Below are 17033 nucleotides of genomic sequence, written 5' to 3' on the forward strand. Positions count from 1 at the left end.
TGTTTGTGGCCAACGTACAGGAGGAAGAATAGTCGGGTGGCCAAGAACCAGGGGAAAATGGACGGGAATCGGGGGGAGGGAGGGGGGGGGGGGGGGGCTACGGGCTCGGTATGGGGGTTTGATGGCAAGCCAAGGCCCAAAACCAAACTATAAATAAATGCCTATAAACATGTGCCTCGGCCATATTGGGGAATGTAAAATATGTATGCTGGCTAAAGGGGGCGGCCACAATTATTGTTATGAAGATGCTTACCTGTAAATATTCATGTTAAATTCATGTTAAATTTTTGTGTTTTCCTTTTTTTTTTTTTTTTCTCTCTCTCTCTAATAACCTGTAATTTGTCATATATAAAATATGAAAACTCAATAAAAAAAACATGAGGCATGGGAGGGGGGGGCTTTGCCCCCGACGATGTCACGGGCGCTGATCTCTCTGATCCTGAAGCGGGACAAGGACCCCTTGCAGTGTGGATCATACAGGCCAATCTCGCTCCTTAATGTTGACGCTAAGTTGTTGGCGAAGATCCTGGCCACCAGGATAGAGGACTGTGTGCCAGGGGTGATACACGAGGATCAGACAGGATTTGTCAAGGAAAGGCAGCTTAACACGAATGTGCGGAGATTGTTAAATGTTATTATGATGCCGGCGGTGGAGGGGGAGGCGGAGATAGTGGTGGCGCTGGACGCAGAGAAGGCGTCTGATAGAGTTGAGTGGGGGTACCTGTGGGAGGTGCTGGAGCGGTTCGGATTCAGGGAGGGGTTCATCAAATGGGTGAGGCTGCTCTATGCGGCTCCGATGGCAAGTGTAGTTACCAATGGAAGGAGATCAGAGTACTTTAGGCTCTACCGTGGGACCAGGCAGGGGTGCCCCCTGTCCCCCCTGCTTTTTGCACTGGCGATAGAACCGCTGGCTTTGGCGCTGAGGGAGTCAGGGAGGTGGAGGGGTCTGGTGCGGGGTGGGGAGGAACATCGGGTATCGCTGTATGTGGACGACCTGCTGTTGTATGTGGCGGATCCAGAAGGGGGAATGCCGGGGGTGATGGAGCTGTTAGCGGAATTTGGGGGCTTCTCGGGCTATAAGTTAAATTTAGGCAAGAGTGAGGTATTTGTAGTACACCCGGGAGATCAGGAGGAGGGAATTGGGAGGCTCCCGTTTAAGAGGGCAGTGAAGAGTTTCAGATACCTGGGGGTGCAGGTGGCCAGGAGTTGGGGGACTCTCCATAAGCTTAATTTTACCAGGCTGGTGGAGCAGATGGAGGAGGAATTCAAAAGGTGGGACATGGTGCCGCTATCGCTGGCGGGTAGAGTGCAGTCCGTCAAAATGACAGTTCTCCCGAGGTTCTTGTTCCTTTTTCAGTGTTTGCCCATCTTTATCCCTAGGGCCTTTTTTAGGAGGGTGACTAGCAGGATTATGAGCTTTGTTTGGGCGCATGGGACCCCGAGGGTGAAGAGGGTCTTCTTGGAACGGGGTAGAGATGGTGGGGGGCTGGCGTTACCCAATCTCCCGGGGTATTATTGGGCGGCCAATGTGTCGATGGTGCGCAAGTGGGTGATGGAGGGGGAGGGGGCAGCATGGAAACAGTTGGAGATGGCGTCCTGCGGAGATACAAGCCTGGGGGCCCTGGTAACGGTGCCGTGGCCGCTCCCTCACACGAGGTATACCACGAGTCCGGTGGTGGCGGCTACCCTCAAGATTTGGGGGCAGTGGAGGCGACATAGGGGGGAAGTGGAGGGCTCGATGGAGGCTCCGTTAAGGGGGAACCATTGGTTCGTCCCGGGGAATATTGATGGGGGGGTTCCAGGGTTGGCACAGAGCGGGCATCAGACAGCTGAAGGACCTGTTTATTGATGGGAGGTTTGCGAGCCTGGGGGAGTTGGAGGAGAAATTTGAGCTCCCCTCGGGGAACATGTTCAGGTACCTGCAGGTAAAGGCATTTGCTAGGCGGCAGGTGGAGGGATTCCCTTTGCTTCCCGCGAGGGGGGTGAGTGACAGGGTGCTCTCGGGGGTCTGGGTCGGAGAGGGGAAGATATCTGATATCTACAAGGTAATGCAGGAGGTGGAGGAGGCGTCAGTAGAGGAGCTAAAGGCTAAGTGGGAGGGGGAACTGGGGGAACAGATCGAAGACGGGACATGGGCTGATGCCCTGGAGAGGGTTAATTCTTCCTTCTCATGTGCGCGGTTTAGCCTCATCCAATTCAAGGTGCTGCACCGGGCCCACATGTCCGGGTCTAGGATGAGTAGGTTCTTTGGGGGTGAAGACAGGTTTGTCAGGTGCTCGGGGAGTCCAGCGAACCATGCCCATATGTTCTGGGCATGCCCGGCACTGGAGGAGTTCTGGAAGGGGGTGGCGAGGACGGTGTCGAGGGTGGTAGGATCCAGGGTCAAGCCAGGCTGGGGACCCGCGACTTTTGGGGTTGGGGTGGAGCCGGGAGTGCAGGAGGCGAAAGAGGCCGGTGTGCTGGCCTTTGCGTCCCTAGTAGCCCGGCGGAGGATCTTGCTACAGTGGAAGGATGCGAGACCCCCAAGCGTTGTGACCTGGATCAATGACATGGCGGGTTTCATTAAGCTGGAGAAGGTCAAATTCGCCCTGAGAGGATCGGTAAAAGGGTTCTTTAGGCGGTGGCAGCCTTTCCTCGACTTTCTGGCTCAACGATAGGGTACTGGGTCAGCAGCAGCAGCAAGCCGGGGGGGGGGGGGGGGGGGACACTTGACTATGTTTGCTTATTTAATTTTAATTTATTTTTAAGTTCTCTTGTTGTTTACTGGGTTGGGGGGGGGGGGGGGGTGTGATACATGCGTTGATACGGTCTTGGGGGTGTTATACTTATTGTGGTGTTTCATTGTTGCTTTTTATTGTTTGTTGTTGTATTTTCTGTAAAAAATTCCAATAAAAATTATTTTTAAAAAAAACAATCACTCCCTCCACCAGCGACACAGAATGGCAGCCACAGAAACATCTGCAAGATGCACTGCAGAAACTTACTCAGTCTCACTCGAAAGAAATTTCCAATCCTGGGAGCACACCTGGAACTGCCACTCACCACCCTGACCTGGAAATATATCGGCCGTTCCTTCACTGTCGCTGGGTCAAAATCTTGGAACTCCCTCCCTAACAGCACTGTGGGTGTACCTACGCCACAGGGACTGCAGCTCACCACCACCTTCTCAAGGGCAATTAGGTATGGGCAATAAATTCTGGCCTAACCAGCAAGACCCGTGAAAAGAATAAGCAAATAAAAATAAATGGAAGGGAGCAGACTCGAGTGGAGTATAAACACTTCATGTTGTGGTTTGGGTGAATGGTTTTGTGTGATTGACTCCATAATATTCACTGCCTCCTGTCGATGTGCCCTATTCAGGCAAGACAGGTGCTACCAAGTCCATTTTGGTCATCGACATTAAAATCCCTCTTTTAGAGTACAGTTTGTGCTCATTCCACATAGTGTTTATTCCAAGTTCTATTCATGGAGGAGGTCTGGAGGATTACTGATACATCGACTGGGGGAGGAGGGTGGTAGGTGGTAATCAGCAGGCAGTTTTCTTACCCCTGTACGACCGAATGGTGTGCGTTTTTATGATGTTTGGAGTGCATGATGAGGACTGGGCGTATGGGTCCACAGATCTTTGAAATTGGCAACACAAGTGGACAAGGTAGTCAAGAAAGCAGACGGAATGCTGGCCTTCATTGGACGGGGCATCGAGTATAAAAACTGGCAAGTTATGCTCCAGTTGGATAGAACCTTGGTAAGGCCGCACTTGGAATATTGCGCACAATTCTGGCTGCCACACTACCAGAAGGATGTGGAGGCTTTGGAGAGGGTACAGAGGAGGGTTACCAGGATGTTGCCTGGTCTGGAGGGTGTTAGCTATGCGGAAAGGCTGAATAGACTCAGTCTGTTTTCATTAGAAAGACGGAGGTTGAGGGGCGACCTGATGGAGGTCTACAAGATTATGAGGGGCATGGATAGAGTGGATGGGCAGGCACTCTTTCCCAGGGTGGAGGGGTCAGTCACCAGGGGACATAAGTTTAAGGTCTGTGGGGCAAAGTTGAGAGGAGATGTGCGAGGCAGGTTTTTTACACAGAGGGTGGTGAGTGACTGGAACGCGCTGCCAGGTGAGGGTGTGGAAGCAGATACATTAACGGCGTTCAAAAGGCATCTTGACAAACACATGGATAGGACGGGTATAGAGGGATACGGCACAAGGTAGTGCGGAGGGTTATGGCCAAGGGTGATATCATGACCGGTACAGACTTGGAGGGCCGAAGGGCCAGTTCCTCTGCTGTACTTTTCTTTGTTTGTTCTTTGTTGTACTTCAGAGGACAACTAAAAGACAAATGTGTTGGGGCTGGAGTCACATACAGACCATACTGGGCAAGGATGATCAATTCTCTGAATGATCAATCCTTTTACCGAATGTACACGAGTAAAACCAGCCAGATTTCTCTGGCAATCTGCATGGTTCCCAATCCATTAAAATAAACACTTTGCTAATGTAGGCAGGAATATATAGAAAGGAATATAATAGAAAAGCTTTTTTTCCCAAAGTTATTGGATTCAGAATAGCTATGCCACAAGCAGTAATCTACGTTAAGGTGCATTTCAAATAGATTCTAGATAAACCCTAAAGGAAAAGCAATATAAATGTTGTGGGAGAGCAGGGGTGGGACTGTGGAAAACCAGGCTGAAAGGGTGACGTTAAAGTTTCTGTTTGCCGATGTGATGTGAAGGCTTTCCCATCACAACATCTTTAACTTGTCCAGCTCAGCATTTGGCATAGGGGGCGGGATTCTCCCCTACACGGCGGGGGCAGGATTGACTCCGGCCCCGGGCGATTCTACGACCCCCCCCGGGGGGGTCAGAGATTCCCGCCCAGGATATCTGACTCTGTTACATCACCAGCGTTTAATTCTGGAGCGTCAACGGTTTGAAACTAAAGGGCCAAGATCATCACAGAGAGAAGCCTCTCGGCGATTGAACCTTCGGCAATCATCGATATAACCACAGATTTCTATCCAATGACGGCCTTTCGGGCTGTGATTTCTTCAGCTCCCCTCTCTCAAACAAACAGTCACAGCAGTAAGACAGGTGAGTGGTTAATGCAGGGTTATCATTTAAATGCATCATGATGTCATTACAGAGCGTTTTAACCAGTGTTTTCAGTTCACAACAATTATAACATGGCCTTTCTTTACCAAGTAAGAAGTCTTCCAACACCAGGTTAAAGTCCAACAGGTTTGTCTCAAACACGAGCTTTCGGAGCGCAGCTCCTTCTTCAGGTGAATGGAGAGGTATGATCCAGAAACATTTATAGAGACAAAGTCAGAGATGCTGGACAATGCTTGGAATGCGAGCATTTGCGGGTAATCAACCATTACAGATCCAGAGATAGGGGGTGATCCCAGGTTAAAGAGGTGTGAATTGTCTCAAGCCAGGACAGTTGGTAGGTTTTTGCAAGTCCAGGCCTGATGGTGGGGGGTGGATGTAATGCGACATGAATCCAAGATCCCGGTTGAGGCCACACTCATGTGTGCGGAACTTAGCTACAAGTTTTTGCTCGGCAATTCTGCGTTGTCACGTGCCCTGAAGGCCGCCTTGGAGAACGCTTACCCGGAGATCAGAGGCTGAATGCCCTTGACTGCTGAAGTGTTCCCCGACTGGATGGGAACATTCCTGCCTGGTGATTGTCGCACAATGTCCGTTCATTCGTTGTCGCAGTGTCTGCATGGTCTCGCCAATGTACCACGCTTCGGGACATCCTTTCCTGCAGCGCATGAGGACTACATTGGTTGAGTCTATCTTCTCAGGAGGTCGGTGCGGTGTTTTGCTGTGGCGCGTTGGAACTGTCGATCGATGAGTCGAGCGCCATATCCTGTTCGTACGAGGGTACGCATCGATCGACAGTTCCAACGCGCCACAGCAAAAAACCGCACCAACCTCCTCCGAAGACAAACACGGGACACAACCGACAGAGTACCCTTCGTCGTCCAGTACTTTCCTGGGGCAGAGAAACTACGACATCTTCTTCGCAGCCTTCAACACATCATCAATGAAGATGAACATCTTGCCAAGGTCATCCCCACACCCCCACTACTGGCCTTCAAACAACCGCGCAACCTCAAACAAACCATTGTTTGCAGCAAATTACCCAGCCTTCAGAACAGCGACCACGACACCACACAACCCTGCCATGGCAATCTCTGCAAGACGTGCCAGATCATCGACATAGATACCACCATTACACGTGGAAACACCACCCACCAGGTACGCGGCACATACTCGTGCGACTCGACCAATGTAGTCTACCTCTTACGCTGCAGGAAAGGATGTCCCGAAGCGTGGTACATTGGCGAGACCATGCAGACACTGCGGCAACGAATGAACGGGCATCGTGCGACAATCACCAGGCAGGAATGTTCCCTTCCAGTCGGGGAACACTTCAGCAGTCAAGGGCATTCAGCCTCTGATCTCTGGGTAAGCGTTCTCCAAGGCGGCCTTCAGGACCCGCGACAACGCAGAATCGCCGAGCAGAAACTTATAGCCAAGTTCCGCACACATGAGTACAGCCTCAACCAGGATCTTGGATTCATGTCGCATTACATTCACCCCCCACCATCAGGCCTGGACTTGCAAAATCCTACCAACTGTTCTGGCTTGAGACAATTCAAACCTCTTTAACCTGGGATCACCCCCTATCTCTGGATCTGTAATGGTTTGATTACCTGCAAATGCTCGCATTCCAAGCATTATCTGCCATCTCTGGCTTTGTCTCTATTTATGTTTCTGGAACATACCTCGCCATTCACCTGAGGAAGGAGCTGCGCTCCGAAAGCTCGTGTTTGAATCAAACCTGTTGGACTTTAACCTGGTGTTGTAAGACTTCTTACTGTGCTCACCCCAGTCCAACGCCGGCATCTCCGCATCATTTCTTGACCAAAATCATACATTTAGGTTGGTATCACGGCCGGTACCAGGCCTGGAGGGCTGAAGGGCCTGTTCCTGTTCTGTATTGTTCTTTATTCTATTGGAACTGAGACACTCGAACTGTGTTTCAATTGAAGCAACGTAAAGATGAGAAGTCACATTTTCTCATTCGGTTTCAGCCAAGTGGATTAGTAGATTGTAATTGAAGATATAGAATCCCTGGAGTGCAAAAGGAGGCCATTCGGCCCATTATGTCTGCAACAACCTTCCAAAAGAGCAAGCGACTTAGGCATAGCCCCGTAACCCCACCAAACCTGCACATCCCTGCACACTAAGGGGCAATTTAGCATGGCCAATCCACCAAACCTGCACATCCCTGCACACTAAGGGGCAATTTAGCATGGCCAATCCACCTAACCTGCACATCCCTGCACACTAAGGGGCAATTAATCAAGGCCAATCCACCTAACCTGCACATCTTTGGACTGTGGGAGGAAACCGGACCACCTGGAGGAAACTCACGCAGACACGGGGAGAACGTGCTTTTGATTAGATTTGATTTGATTTATTATTGTCACATGTATTAGTATACAGTGAAAAGTATTGTTTCTTGCCTGCTGTACAAACAATGCATACCTTACATAGGGAAGGAAGGAGAGACTGCAGAATATAATGTTACAATTATAGCAAGGTGTAGAGAAAAGATCAACTTAATACGAGGTAGGTCCATTCAAAAGTCTGATGGCAGCCGGGAAGAAGCTGTTCTTGAGTCAGTTGGTACGTGACCTCAAACTTTGGTATCTTTTTCCTGACGGAAGAAGGTGGAAGAGAGTATGTCCGGGGTGCGTGGGGTCCTTCATTATGCTGGCTGCCTTTCTGAGGCAGCGGGAATTATAGACAGAGTTAATGGATGGGAGGCTGGTTGGCGTGATGGACTGGGCTACATTCACAGCCTTTTATAGTTTCCTGCAGTCTTGGGCAGAGCAGGCTCCATACCAAGCTGTGATACAACCAGAAAGAATGCTTTCTATGGTGCATCTGTAGAAGTTGGTGAGGATCGTAGCTGACATGCCAAATTTCCTTAGTCTTCTGAGAAAGTAGAGTCGTTGGTGGGCTTTCTTAACTATAGTGTCGGCATGGGGGGGACCAGGACAGGCTGTTGGTGATCTGGACACCTAAAAACCTGAAGCTCTCGACCCTTTCTACTTCGTTCCCATTGATGTAGACAGGGGCATGTTCTCCACTACGCTTCCTGAAGTCGATGATAATCTCCTTTGTTTTGTTGACATTGAGAGAGAGATTATTGTCGTGGCACCAGTTCACCAGATTCTCTATCTCAATCCTGTTCTCTCTCTCGTCATTGTTTGAAATCCGGCCCACTACTGTGGTGTCATCAGCAAATTTGATAATCGAGTTGGAGGGGAATTTGGCCACACAGTCATCGGTGTATAAGGAGTATAGTAGGGGGCTGAGGACACAGCCTTGTGGGGAACCGGTGTTGAGGATGATCGTGGAGGAGATGTTGTTGCCTATCCTTACTGATTGTGGTCTGTGGGTTAGAAAGTTCAGGATCCAGTCGCAGAGGGAGGAGCCGAAGCCAAGGCCACGGAGTTTGGAGATGAGTTGCGTAGGAATGATGGTGTTGAAGGCTGAGCTGTAGTCGATAAATAGGAGCCTGACATAGGTGCCTTTGTTATCTAGGTGTTCCAGGGTAGAGTGCAGGGCCATGGAGATGGCGTCTGCTGTGGTCCTGTTGCAGCGGGAAGCAAAGTGTAGTGGAGCAAGGCAATCTCTGCAGACTGTGCAGATTCCGCACAGACAGTCACCTGAAGTCGAAATTGAACCCGGGTCCCTGAAGCTGTGAGGCAGCTATTCCAGACTTACTATTGCGATAGTTAAATGCTTGTGGTGTGATGTTTGCTTAGCTTGGGTATCATTTGCTGAGTTTATTCAGTAGAATGAGATCCACATGCAGCTGTCAGGCGTAGCTGTGCTGTTATTCCCAGGATTGGGATATTGGCACCTCAATCAGAATATATAGCACTGTGCTCATTGAGGTTTCCCTCCATTCCCCACTCCATTCTCCGGCTTTAATACAACACAGCTAACAGATTACTGATAGGCACATATAATTGACAAGGTCATTGTTATTGGCTGGTTGATGTCTGCACCTGTGGCGAGAAGAACATAGTTCAATAAACGGTCGTTAGTTTGGTAGAAAACGGATAATCAGAAAATTTCTTCTATACTTATATCAGTTAAATATGTTGGAGAGAGAAACACAGTTAATTTTTTAGGTATGACCGCACAGCAAACTCTCTCCAGTTGCTCTTTAAGCTCTACAGAGATCAGGTTCCACAAATATCCCCATTCTCAATGATGGGGCAGCCCCTGAACATCAATGTAAAAGACAAGGCTGAATCATTTGCAATCATCCTCAGCGACGAGTATAGTCCATGCTCCATCTTTGACTCCAAGAGGTCCCCAGCACCACAGAAGTCAGTCTTCAGTCAATTTGACAACAAGATGCAACTGAAGGCTCTGGATTCCGCAAAGGCTGTGGGCCCTGACAATATTCCAGCAATGGTACTGAAGACTTGTTCCCCAGGACTTGCTGTTTCCCCAGACAAGCTATTCCTGAACAGCTACCATACTGAAATCTACCCAGGGAAGACGATGCCATCGTGGTATTTTCAATCCCGAGACTCAGGGACATGCCCTGAGGATCCAAGTTCGAATACCGATGCAGATGGTGAAACTTCAATTTGATAAAAATCTGGAATCAAAAGTCTAACGATGACCATTGTCGATCGTCATAAAAACCCAACTGGTTCACTGATGTCCTTTAGGGAAGAAAATCTGCCATCCTTACCTGATCTGGCCTACATGTGTCTCCAGATCCACACCACACCAATGTGGCTGACTTTGAGATGGCCACTTGGTACGAGTACAATTAGGAATGGGCAGTAAATGCTGTCCCAGCCAGCAATACACACATGGAAGAATGAAAAACAATCTACCTGACAATTTGGAAAAGTCCTCACTAACGGCTCAAAGTAGGACAAATCCAATCTGCCCAATAACTCTTGATCATCAAAGAATCACCAGATTGTTACTATTCAGAAGGAGGCCATTCGGTCCATTGTTTCTGCACACTCTCCAAATGAGCATTATCAATGACTTCTTTTATGTTAACTTTGTAACACTGAGGACAGGATACCTTGCTCCAAGAGTGATTTCACACAAAATAGGGATGTGGTAGATGAAAACAAACTTTATTACGAACATAGCATTAAAATATCTTTAACATCACGCCAGAAAATAGCAATTAGCCCTTAAACAATACTAATCAATGCAGTGACACAATAAACCTTAACTGTTATCTTTATTCCCACTCAAACAATAGATAAAACCATCTCAGATCCCAATTCACGTTTAAATACAGTTAGCACTTAGGAATATTTGTTCTGCAGAGATCTTGACTATTCCACTTGATTAAAGAGATCTTTTGAGGCTGATGAAAGAAAGGGACCTGACCTCCTGTCATAATAATGCAGAACCTTTGGCTGTCTTCAGAAAACCTTCTCCGCCCACCTTACAGCCAAAAGACAAACTCTGAACCTCAACCCCTGGCTGCTTCAATCCTTGCTGAACCTCAACCCCTGGCTGCTTCAATCCTTGCTGATCCTCAACCCCTGGCTGCTTCAATCCTTGCTGATCCTCAACCCCTGGCTGCTTCAATCCTTGCTGATCCTCAACCCCTGGCTGCTTCAATCCTTGCTGATCCTCAACCCCTGGCTGCTTCAATCCTTGCTGAACCTCAACCCCTGGCTGCTTCAATCCTTGCTGATCCTCAACCCCTGGCTGCTTCAATCCTTGCTGATCCTCAACCCCTGGCTGCTTCAATCCTTGCTGAACCTCAACCCCTGGCTGCTTCAATCCTTGCTGATCCTCAACCCCTGGCTGCTTCAATCCTTGCTGAACCTCAACCCCTGGCTGCTTCAATCCTTGCTGATCCTCAACCCCTGGCTGCTTCAATCCTTGGCTCCTCCCATTAACTATATCATCTTACTAAACTAAAGACAATATCTCTAATGAACTCTTCCGCATGGAACCCTATTAACTTAAAGAAAAATCCATGAGCCCAAACTTTTAAGATGCTTTAATTGCACCTCTGGCTCCAAAAAGCTTAGCTGTCTTGCAAACAGGATTTTTAAAAACACACCTGTAGCAGTCACGCACACCAAGCCAGGCTTTTGACCCTCACTGCCCCAAATACAAATCATACAATATATCTGAACTTCATACATTCATCACACACCCGGGTCTCCAAAGCATTAGCCTGGGCTTTGGGATCACACGTTCAGTAATATTATCAATACATCACCCCACAAAAACAAGGGGCAGGGGGTTGCTAAGGGAGTGGTCAGGTCAGAGGGATTAGTCAGGGAGTGGTTAATTCACCAGAGCACCTCATAGATGCCCAGTTCTCGAGTTACCAGATCTGTTAAAAATCCATCACACAACACGATGGAGGGTATCCTCAATGTGAAGACGGGACTTTGTCCCCACAAGGACTGTGCGGTGGTCACTCCTACCGATACTGTTATGGACAGATGTATCTGAAGCAGGCAGGTTGGTGAGGATTAGGGCAAGAATGTAATTCTCCTCTTGCTGGTTCCTTCACCACTGGATTCCCAGTCCGCCAATCCACAGGCCTGACCCTGGACACATAGAACCAGCCGATGTGGTGGGCACAGTAGTTTGCAATCAGGAGGGGGCTGCCCTCAGAGTTCTGATGAATCAGTTCTCCTCCATGTTGAAGGAGAAGCACTGAGGGTGGCAAGGGTGCAAACTTTACTCTGGGTGGGGACGTTAATGTCCATCACCAAGAGTGGCTCAGCAGCATCACCACAGGTCAGACTGGTAGAGAACTAAGGCAACGGGAAGAGAGAATCCCGCTCCCAGACGGCTGGCAAACCGGGGCATCAGTCCATTCTGAATTGTTTTATCTTTCTGACCATGTTTGGTAAAGTTTATTGATTTAATTTTTTAAACCCAAAATCCTACCAACTATCCTGGTTTGAGACAATTTACACCTCTTTAACCTGGGATTATCCCTCTCTCTGAATCAGTAACGATTTGATTACCCGCAAATGCCTGCATTCCAAGCATTGTCCAGCATCTCTGACTTTGTCTATATAAATGTTTCTGGAACATACCTCTCCAGTCACCTGAGGAAGGAGCTGCGCTCCGAAAGCTCGTGTTTGAAACAAACCTGTTGGACTTTAACCTGGTGTTGGAAGACTTCTTACTGTTCCACCACCTTTTCAGGACGAGAGTTCCAGAGTCACTGCCTCCTGATAGAAACAATTTCACCTCATCTCTGTCACCCCACTTCGACATTGTCCCGCTGGAGGAAACATTGGGCTGGATTCTCCGCACCCTGAATCCAGAATCGCGGCCAGCACGGGAGCGGAGGATCCATTTCCCCACACGGAATCAGGTCCGGTGCCAGTTCCCTGATGCTGTGGGGCCCAGCACCTATCTGAGGCCATTGATGGAGGCCCGCTCCGACCCGCCAAAGTCCTGGCAGCGCGGTCCAGCCGGTCAGGATACTCGCCTGGCGGCTGCGGACTCAGTCCATGGCCACCCTGGTCGGGGCAGGCCAATCGGAGGGCGGGGGGGGGGGGCCTTATACGCAGCCGGGCAATGTTTGTGCGGGCGTCGGGGGTCGGGCATGCGAAAGATCGGGGGGGGGGGGGTTTATTTACAGGGTCCAGCTCCCTGGTCCGCTTCCTCCATGCGCGGCTTCCGACCCGGAAGTGCGGGGGCCCGTATCTGCAGCAAAAGCTGCTAGCCCCACGCCGGATCCCCGCTAGCCCCACGCCGGATCCCTGCTAGCCCCACGCCGGATCCCCGCTAGCCCCACGCCGGATCCCCGCTAGCCCCACGCCGGATCCCTGCTAGCCCCACGCCGGATCCCTGCTAGCCCCACGCCGGATCCCCGCTAGCCCCACGCCGGATCCCCCACGCCGGATCCCCGCTAGCCCCACGCCGGATCCCCGCAAGCCCCACGCCGGATCCCCGCTAACCCCACACCGAATCCCTGCTAGCCCCACGCCGGATCCCCCACGCCGGATCCCCGCTAGCCCCACGCCGGATCCCCGCAAGCCCCACGCCGGATCCCCGCTAACCCCACACCGAATCCCTGCTAGCCCCACGCCGGATCCCCCAAGCCGGATCCCTGCTAGCCCCACGCCGGATCCCTGTTAGCCCCACGCCGGATCCCTGCTAGCCCCACGCCGGATCCCCGCTAGCCCCACGCCGGATCCCTGCTAGCCCCACGCCGGATCCCCGGTAGCCCCACGCCGGATCCCCGCTAGCCCCACGCCGGGACCCTGCTAGCCCCACGCCGGATCCCCGCTAGCCCCACGCCGGATCCCCCAGGCCGGATCCCTGTTAGCCCCACGCCGGATCCCTGCTAGCCCCACGCCGGATCCCTGCTAGCCCCACGCCGGATCCCTGCTAGCCCCACGCCGGATCCCCGCTAGCCCCACGCCGGGACCCTGCTAGCCCCACGCCGGGACCCTGCTAGCCCCACGCCGGATCCCCCAGGCCGGATCCCCGCTAGCCCCACGCCGGATCCCCCACGCCGGATCCCTGTTAGCCCCACGCCGGATCCCCCACGCCGGATCCCTGCTAGCCCCATGCCGGGTCCCTGCTAGCCCCACGCCGGATCCCCGCTAGCCCCATGCCGGATCCCCGCTAGCCCCACGTCGGATCCCCGCTAGCCCCACGCCGGATCCCCCACGCCGGATCCCTGCTAGCCCCACGCCGGATCCCTGCTAGCCCCACGCCGGATCCCTGCTAGCCCCACGCCGGATCCCCGCTAGCCCCACGCCGGATCCCGCTAGCCCCACGCCGGATCCCCCACGCCGGATCCCTGCTAGCCCCACGCCGGATCCCCGCTAGCCCCACGCCGGATCCCGCTAGCCCCACGCCGGATCCCCCACGCCGGATCCCCGCTAGCCCCACGTCGGATCCCCCAGGCCGGATCCCCGCTAGCCCCACGCCGGATCCCTGCTAGCCCCACGCCGGATCCCTGCTAGCCCCACGCCGGATCCCTGCTAGCCCCACGCCGGATCCCCCACGCCGGATCCCCGCTAGCCCCACGCCGGATCCCCCACGCCGGGTCCCCGCTAGCCCCACGCCGGGTCCCCGCTAGCCCCACGCCGGATCCCCGCTAGCCCCACGCCGGATCCCCGCTAGCCCCACGCCGGATCCCCGCTAGCCCCACGCCGGATCCACGCTAGCCCCACGCGGATCCCGCTAGCCACGCCGGATCCCCGCTAGCCCCACGCCGGATCCCCGCTAGCCCCTACGCCGGATCCCCGCTATCCCCACGGGGCTCCCCACGGATCCCCGCTAGCCCCACGCCGGATCCCCGCTAGCCCCACGCCGGATCCCCCACGCCGGATCCCTGCTAGCCCCACGCGGATCCCCGATAGCCCCACGCCGGATTCCCGCTAGCCCCACGCCGGATCCCCCACGCCGGATCCCCGCTAGCCCCACGTCGGATCCCCCAGGCCGGATCCCCCGCTAGCCCCACGCCGGATCCCTTGCTAGCCCCACGCCGGATCCCTGCTAGCCCCACGCCGGATCCCTGCTAGCCCCACGCCGGATCCCCCACGCCGGAATCCCCGCTAGCCCCCACGCCGGAATCCCCCACGCCGGGGTCCCCGCTAGCCCCACGCCGGGTCCCCGCTAGCCCCACGCCGGATCCCCGCTAGCCCCACGCCGGATCCCCGCTAGCCCCACGCCGGATCCCCGCTAGCCCCACGCCGGATCCCCGCTAGCCCCACGCCGGATCCCCGCTAGCCCCACGCCGGATCCCCGCTAGCCCCACGCCGGATCCCCGCTAGCCCCACGCCGGATCCCCGCTATCCCCACGCCGGATCCCCGCTAGCCCCACGCCGGATCCCTGCTAGCCCCACGCCGGATCCCCCACGCCGGATCCCCCAGGCCGGATCCCCGCTAGCCCCACGCCGGATCCCCGCTAGCCCCACGCCGGATCCCCGCTAGCCCCACGCCGGATCCCCGCTAGCCCCACGCCGGATCCCCCACGCCGGATCCCTGCTAGCCCCACGCCGGATCCCCCAGGCCGGATCCCCGCTAGCCCCACGCCGGATCCCCGCTAGCCCCACGCCGGATCCCTGCTAGCCCCACGCCGGATCCCCCAAGCCGGATCCCCGCTAGCCCCACGCCGGATCCCTGCTAGCCCCACGCCGGATCCCTGCTAGCCCCACGCCGGATCCCGCTAGCCCCACGCCGGATCCCCCACGCCGGATCCCCGCTAGCCCCACGCCGGATCCCGCTAGCCCCACGCCGGATCCCCGCTAGCCCCACGCCGGATCCCCCAGGCCGGATCCCCGCTAGCCCCACGCCGGATCCCCCACGCCGGATCCCCCAGGCCGGATCCCCGCTAGCCCCACGCCGGATCCCCGCTAGCCCCACGCCGGATCCCCCACGCCGGATCCCTGCTAGCCCCACGCCGGATCCCTGCTAGCCCCACGCCGGATCCCGCTAGCCCCACGCCGGATCCCTGCTAGCCCCACGCCGGATCCCTGCTAGCCCCACGCCGGGACCCCGCTAGCCCCACGCCGGATCCCTGCTAGCCCCACGCCGGATCCCCCACGCCGGATCCCTGCTAGCCCCACGCCGGATCCCTGTTAGCCCCACGCCGGATCCCTGCTAGCCCCGTGCCGGATCCCTGCTAGCCCCACGCCGGATCCCCGCTAGCCACACGCCGGATCCCCGCTAGCCCCACGCCCGATCCCTGCTAGCCCCACGCCGGATCCCCGCTAGCCCCACGCCGGATCCCCGCTAGCCCCACGCCGGATCCCCGCTAGCCCCACGCCGGATCCCTGCTAGCCCCACGCCGGATCCCCGCTAGCCCCACGCCGGATCCCCGCTAGCCCCACGCCGGATCCCCGCTAGCCCCACGCCGGATCCCTGCTAGCCCCACGCCGGATCCCCCACGCCGGATCCCCCAGGCCGGATCCCCGCTAGCCCCACGCCGGATCCCCGCTAGCCCCACGCCGGATCCCCGCTAGCCCCACGCCGGATCCCCGCTAGCCCCACGCCGGATCCCCCACGCCGGATCCCTGCTAGCCCCACGCCGGATCCCCCAGGCCGGATCCCCGCTAGCCCCACGCCGGATCCCCGCTAGCCCCACGCCGGATCCCTGCTAGCCCCACGCCGGATCCCCCAGGCCGGATCCCCGCTAGCCCCACGCCGGATCCCTGCTAGCCCCACGCCGGATCCCTGCTAGCCCCACGCCGGATCCCGCTAGCCCCACGCCGGATCCCCCACGCCGGATCCCCGCTAGCCCCACGCCGGATCCCCCTAGCCCCACGCCGGATCCCCGCTAGCCCCACGCCGGATCCCCCACGCCGGATCCCCGCTAGCCCCACGCCGGATCCCCGCTAGCCCCACGCCGGATCCCCCACGCCGGATCCCTGCTAGCCCCACGCCGGATCCCTGCTAGCCCCACGCCGGATCCCGCTAGCCCCACGCCGGATCCCTGCTAGCCCCACGCCGGATCCCTGCTAGCCCCACGCCGGGACCCCGCTAGCCCCACGCCGGATCCCTGCTAGCCCCACGCCGGATCCCCCACGCCGGATCCCTGCTAGCCCCACGCCGGATCCCTGTTAGCCCCACGCCGGATCCCTGCTAGCCCCGCGCCGGATCCCTGCTAGCCCCACGCCGGATCCCCGCTAGCCACACGCCGGATCCCCGCTAGCCCCACGCCCGATCCCTGCTAGCCCCACGCCGGATCCCCGCTAGCCCCACGCCGGATCCCTGCTAGCCCCACGCCCGATCCCTGCTAGCCCCACGCCGGATCCCTGCTAGCCCACACGCGGATCCCCCAGGCCGGATCCCCGCTAGCCCCACGCCGGATCCCCGCTAGCCCACGCCCGATCCCTGCTAGCCCCACGCCGGATCCCCGCTAGCCCCACGCCGGATCCCCGCTAGCCCCACGCCGGATCCCCCACGCCGGATCCCTGCTAGCCCCACGCCGGATCCCCCACGCCGGATCCCCGCTA

The 17033-nt window shown here is 55.9% G+C and overlaps 1 protein-coding gene across 1 annotated transcript in view; it reads right to left on the bottom strand.

Annotated features, from left to right (window-relative positions):
• Nucleotides 1-8576: 8576 nt before the first annotated feature.
• Nucleotides 8577-17033, bottom strand: part of LOC119963795 (mucin-1-like) — a 211790-nt gene continuing 203333 nt past the window's right edge. The window contains exon 21 of the mRNA XM_038793082.1: nt 8577-9095. Coding sequence (XP_038649010.1) covers nt 9037-9095 — 59 coding nt within the window. The 3' untranslated portion in view covers nt 8577-9036. The remainder of the gene's footprint in view (nt 9096-17033) is intronic.

Source organism: Scyliorhinus canicula, chromosome 3 (assembly GCF_902713615.1).
Source record: "Scyliorhinus canicula chromosome 3, sScyCan1.1, whole genome shotgun sequence".
In the NCBI taxonomy this organism is placed as follows: Eukaryota; Metazoa; Chordata; class Chondrichthyes; order Carcharhiniformes; family Scyliorhinidae; genus Scyliorhinus; species Scyliorhinus canicula.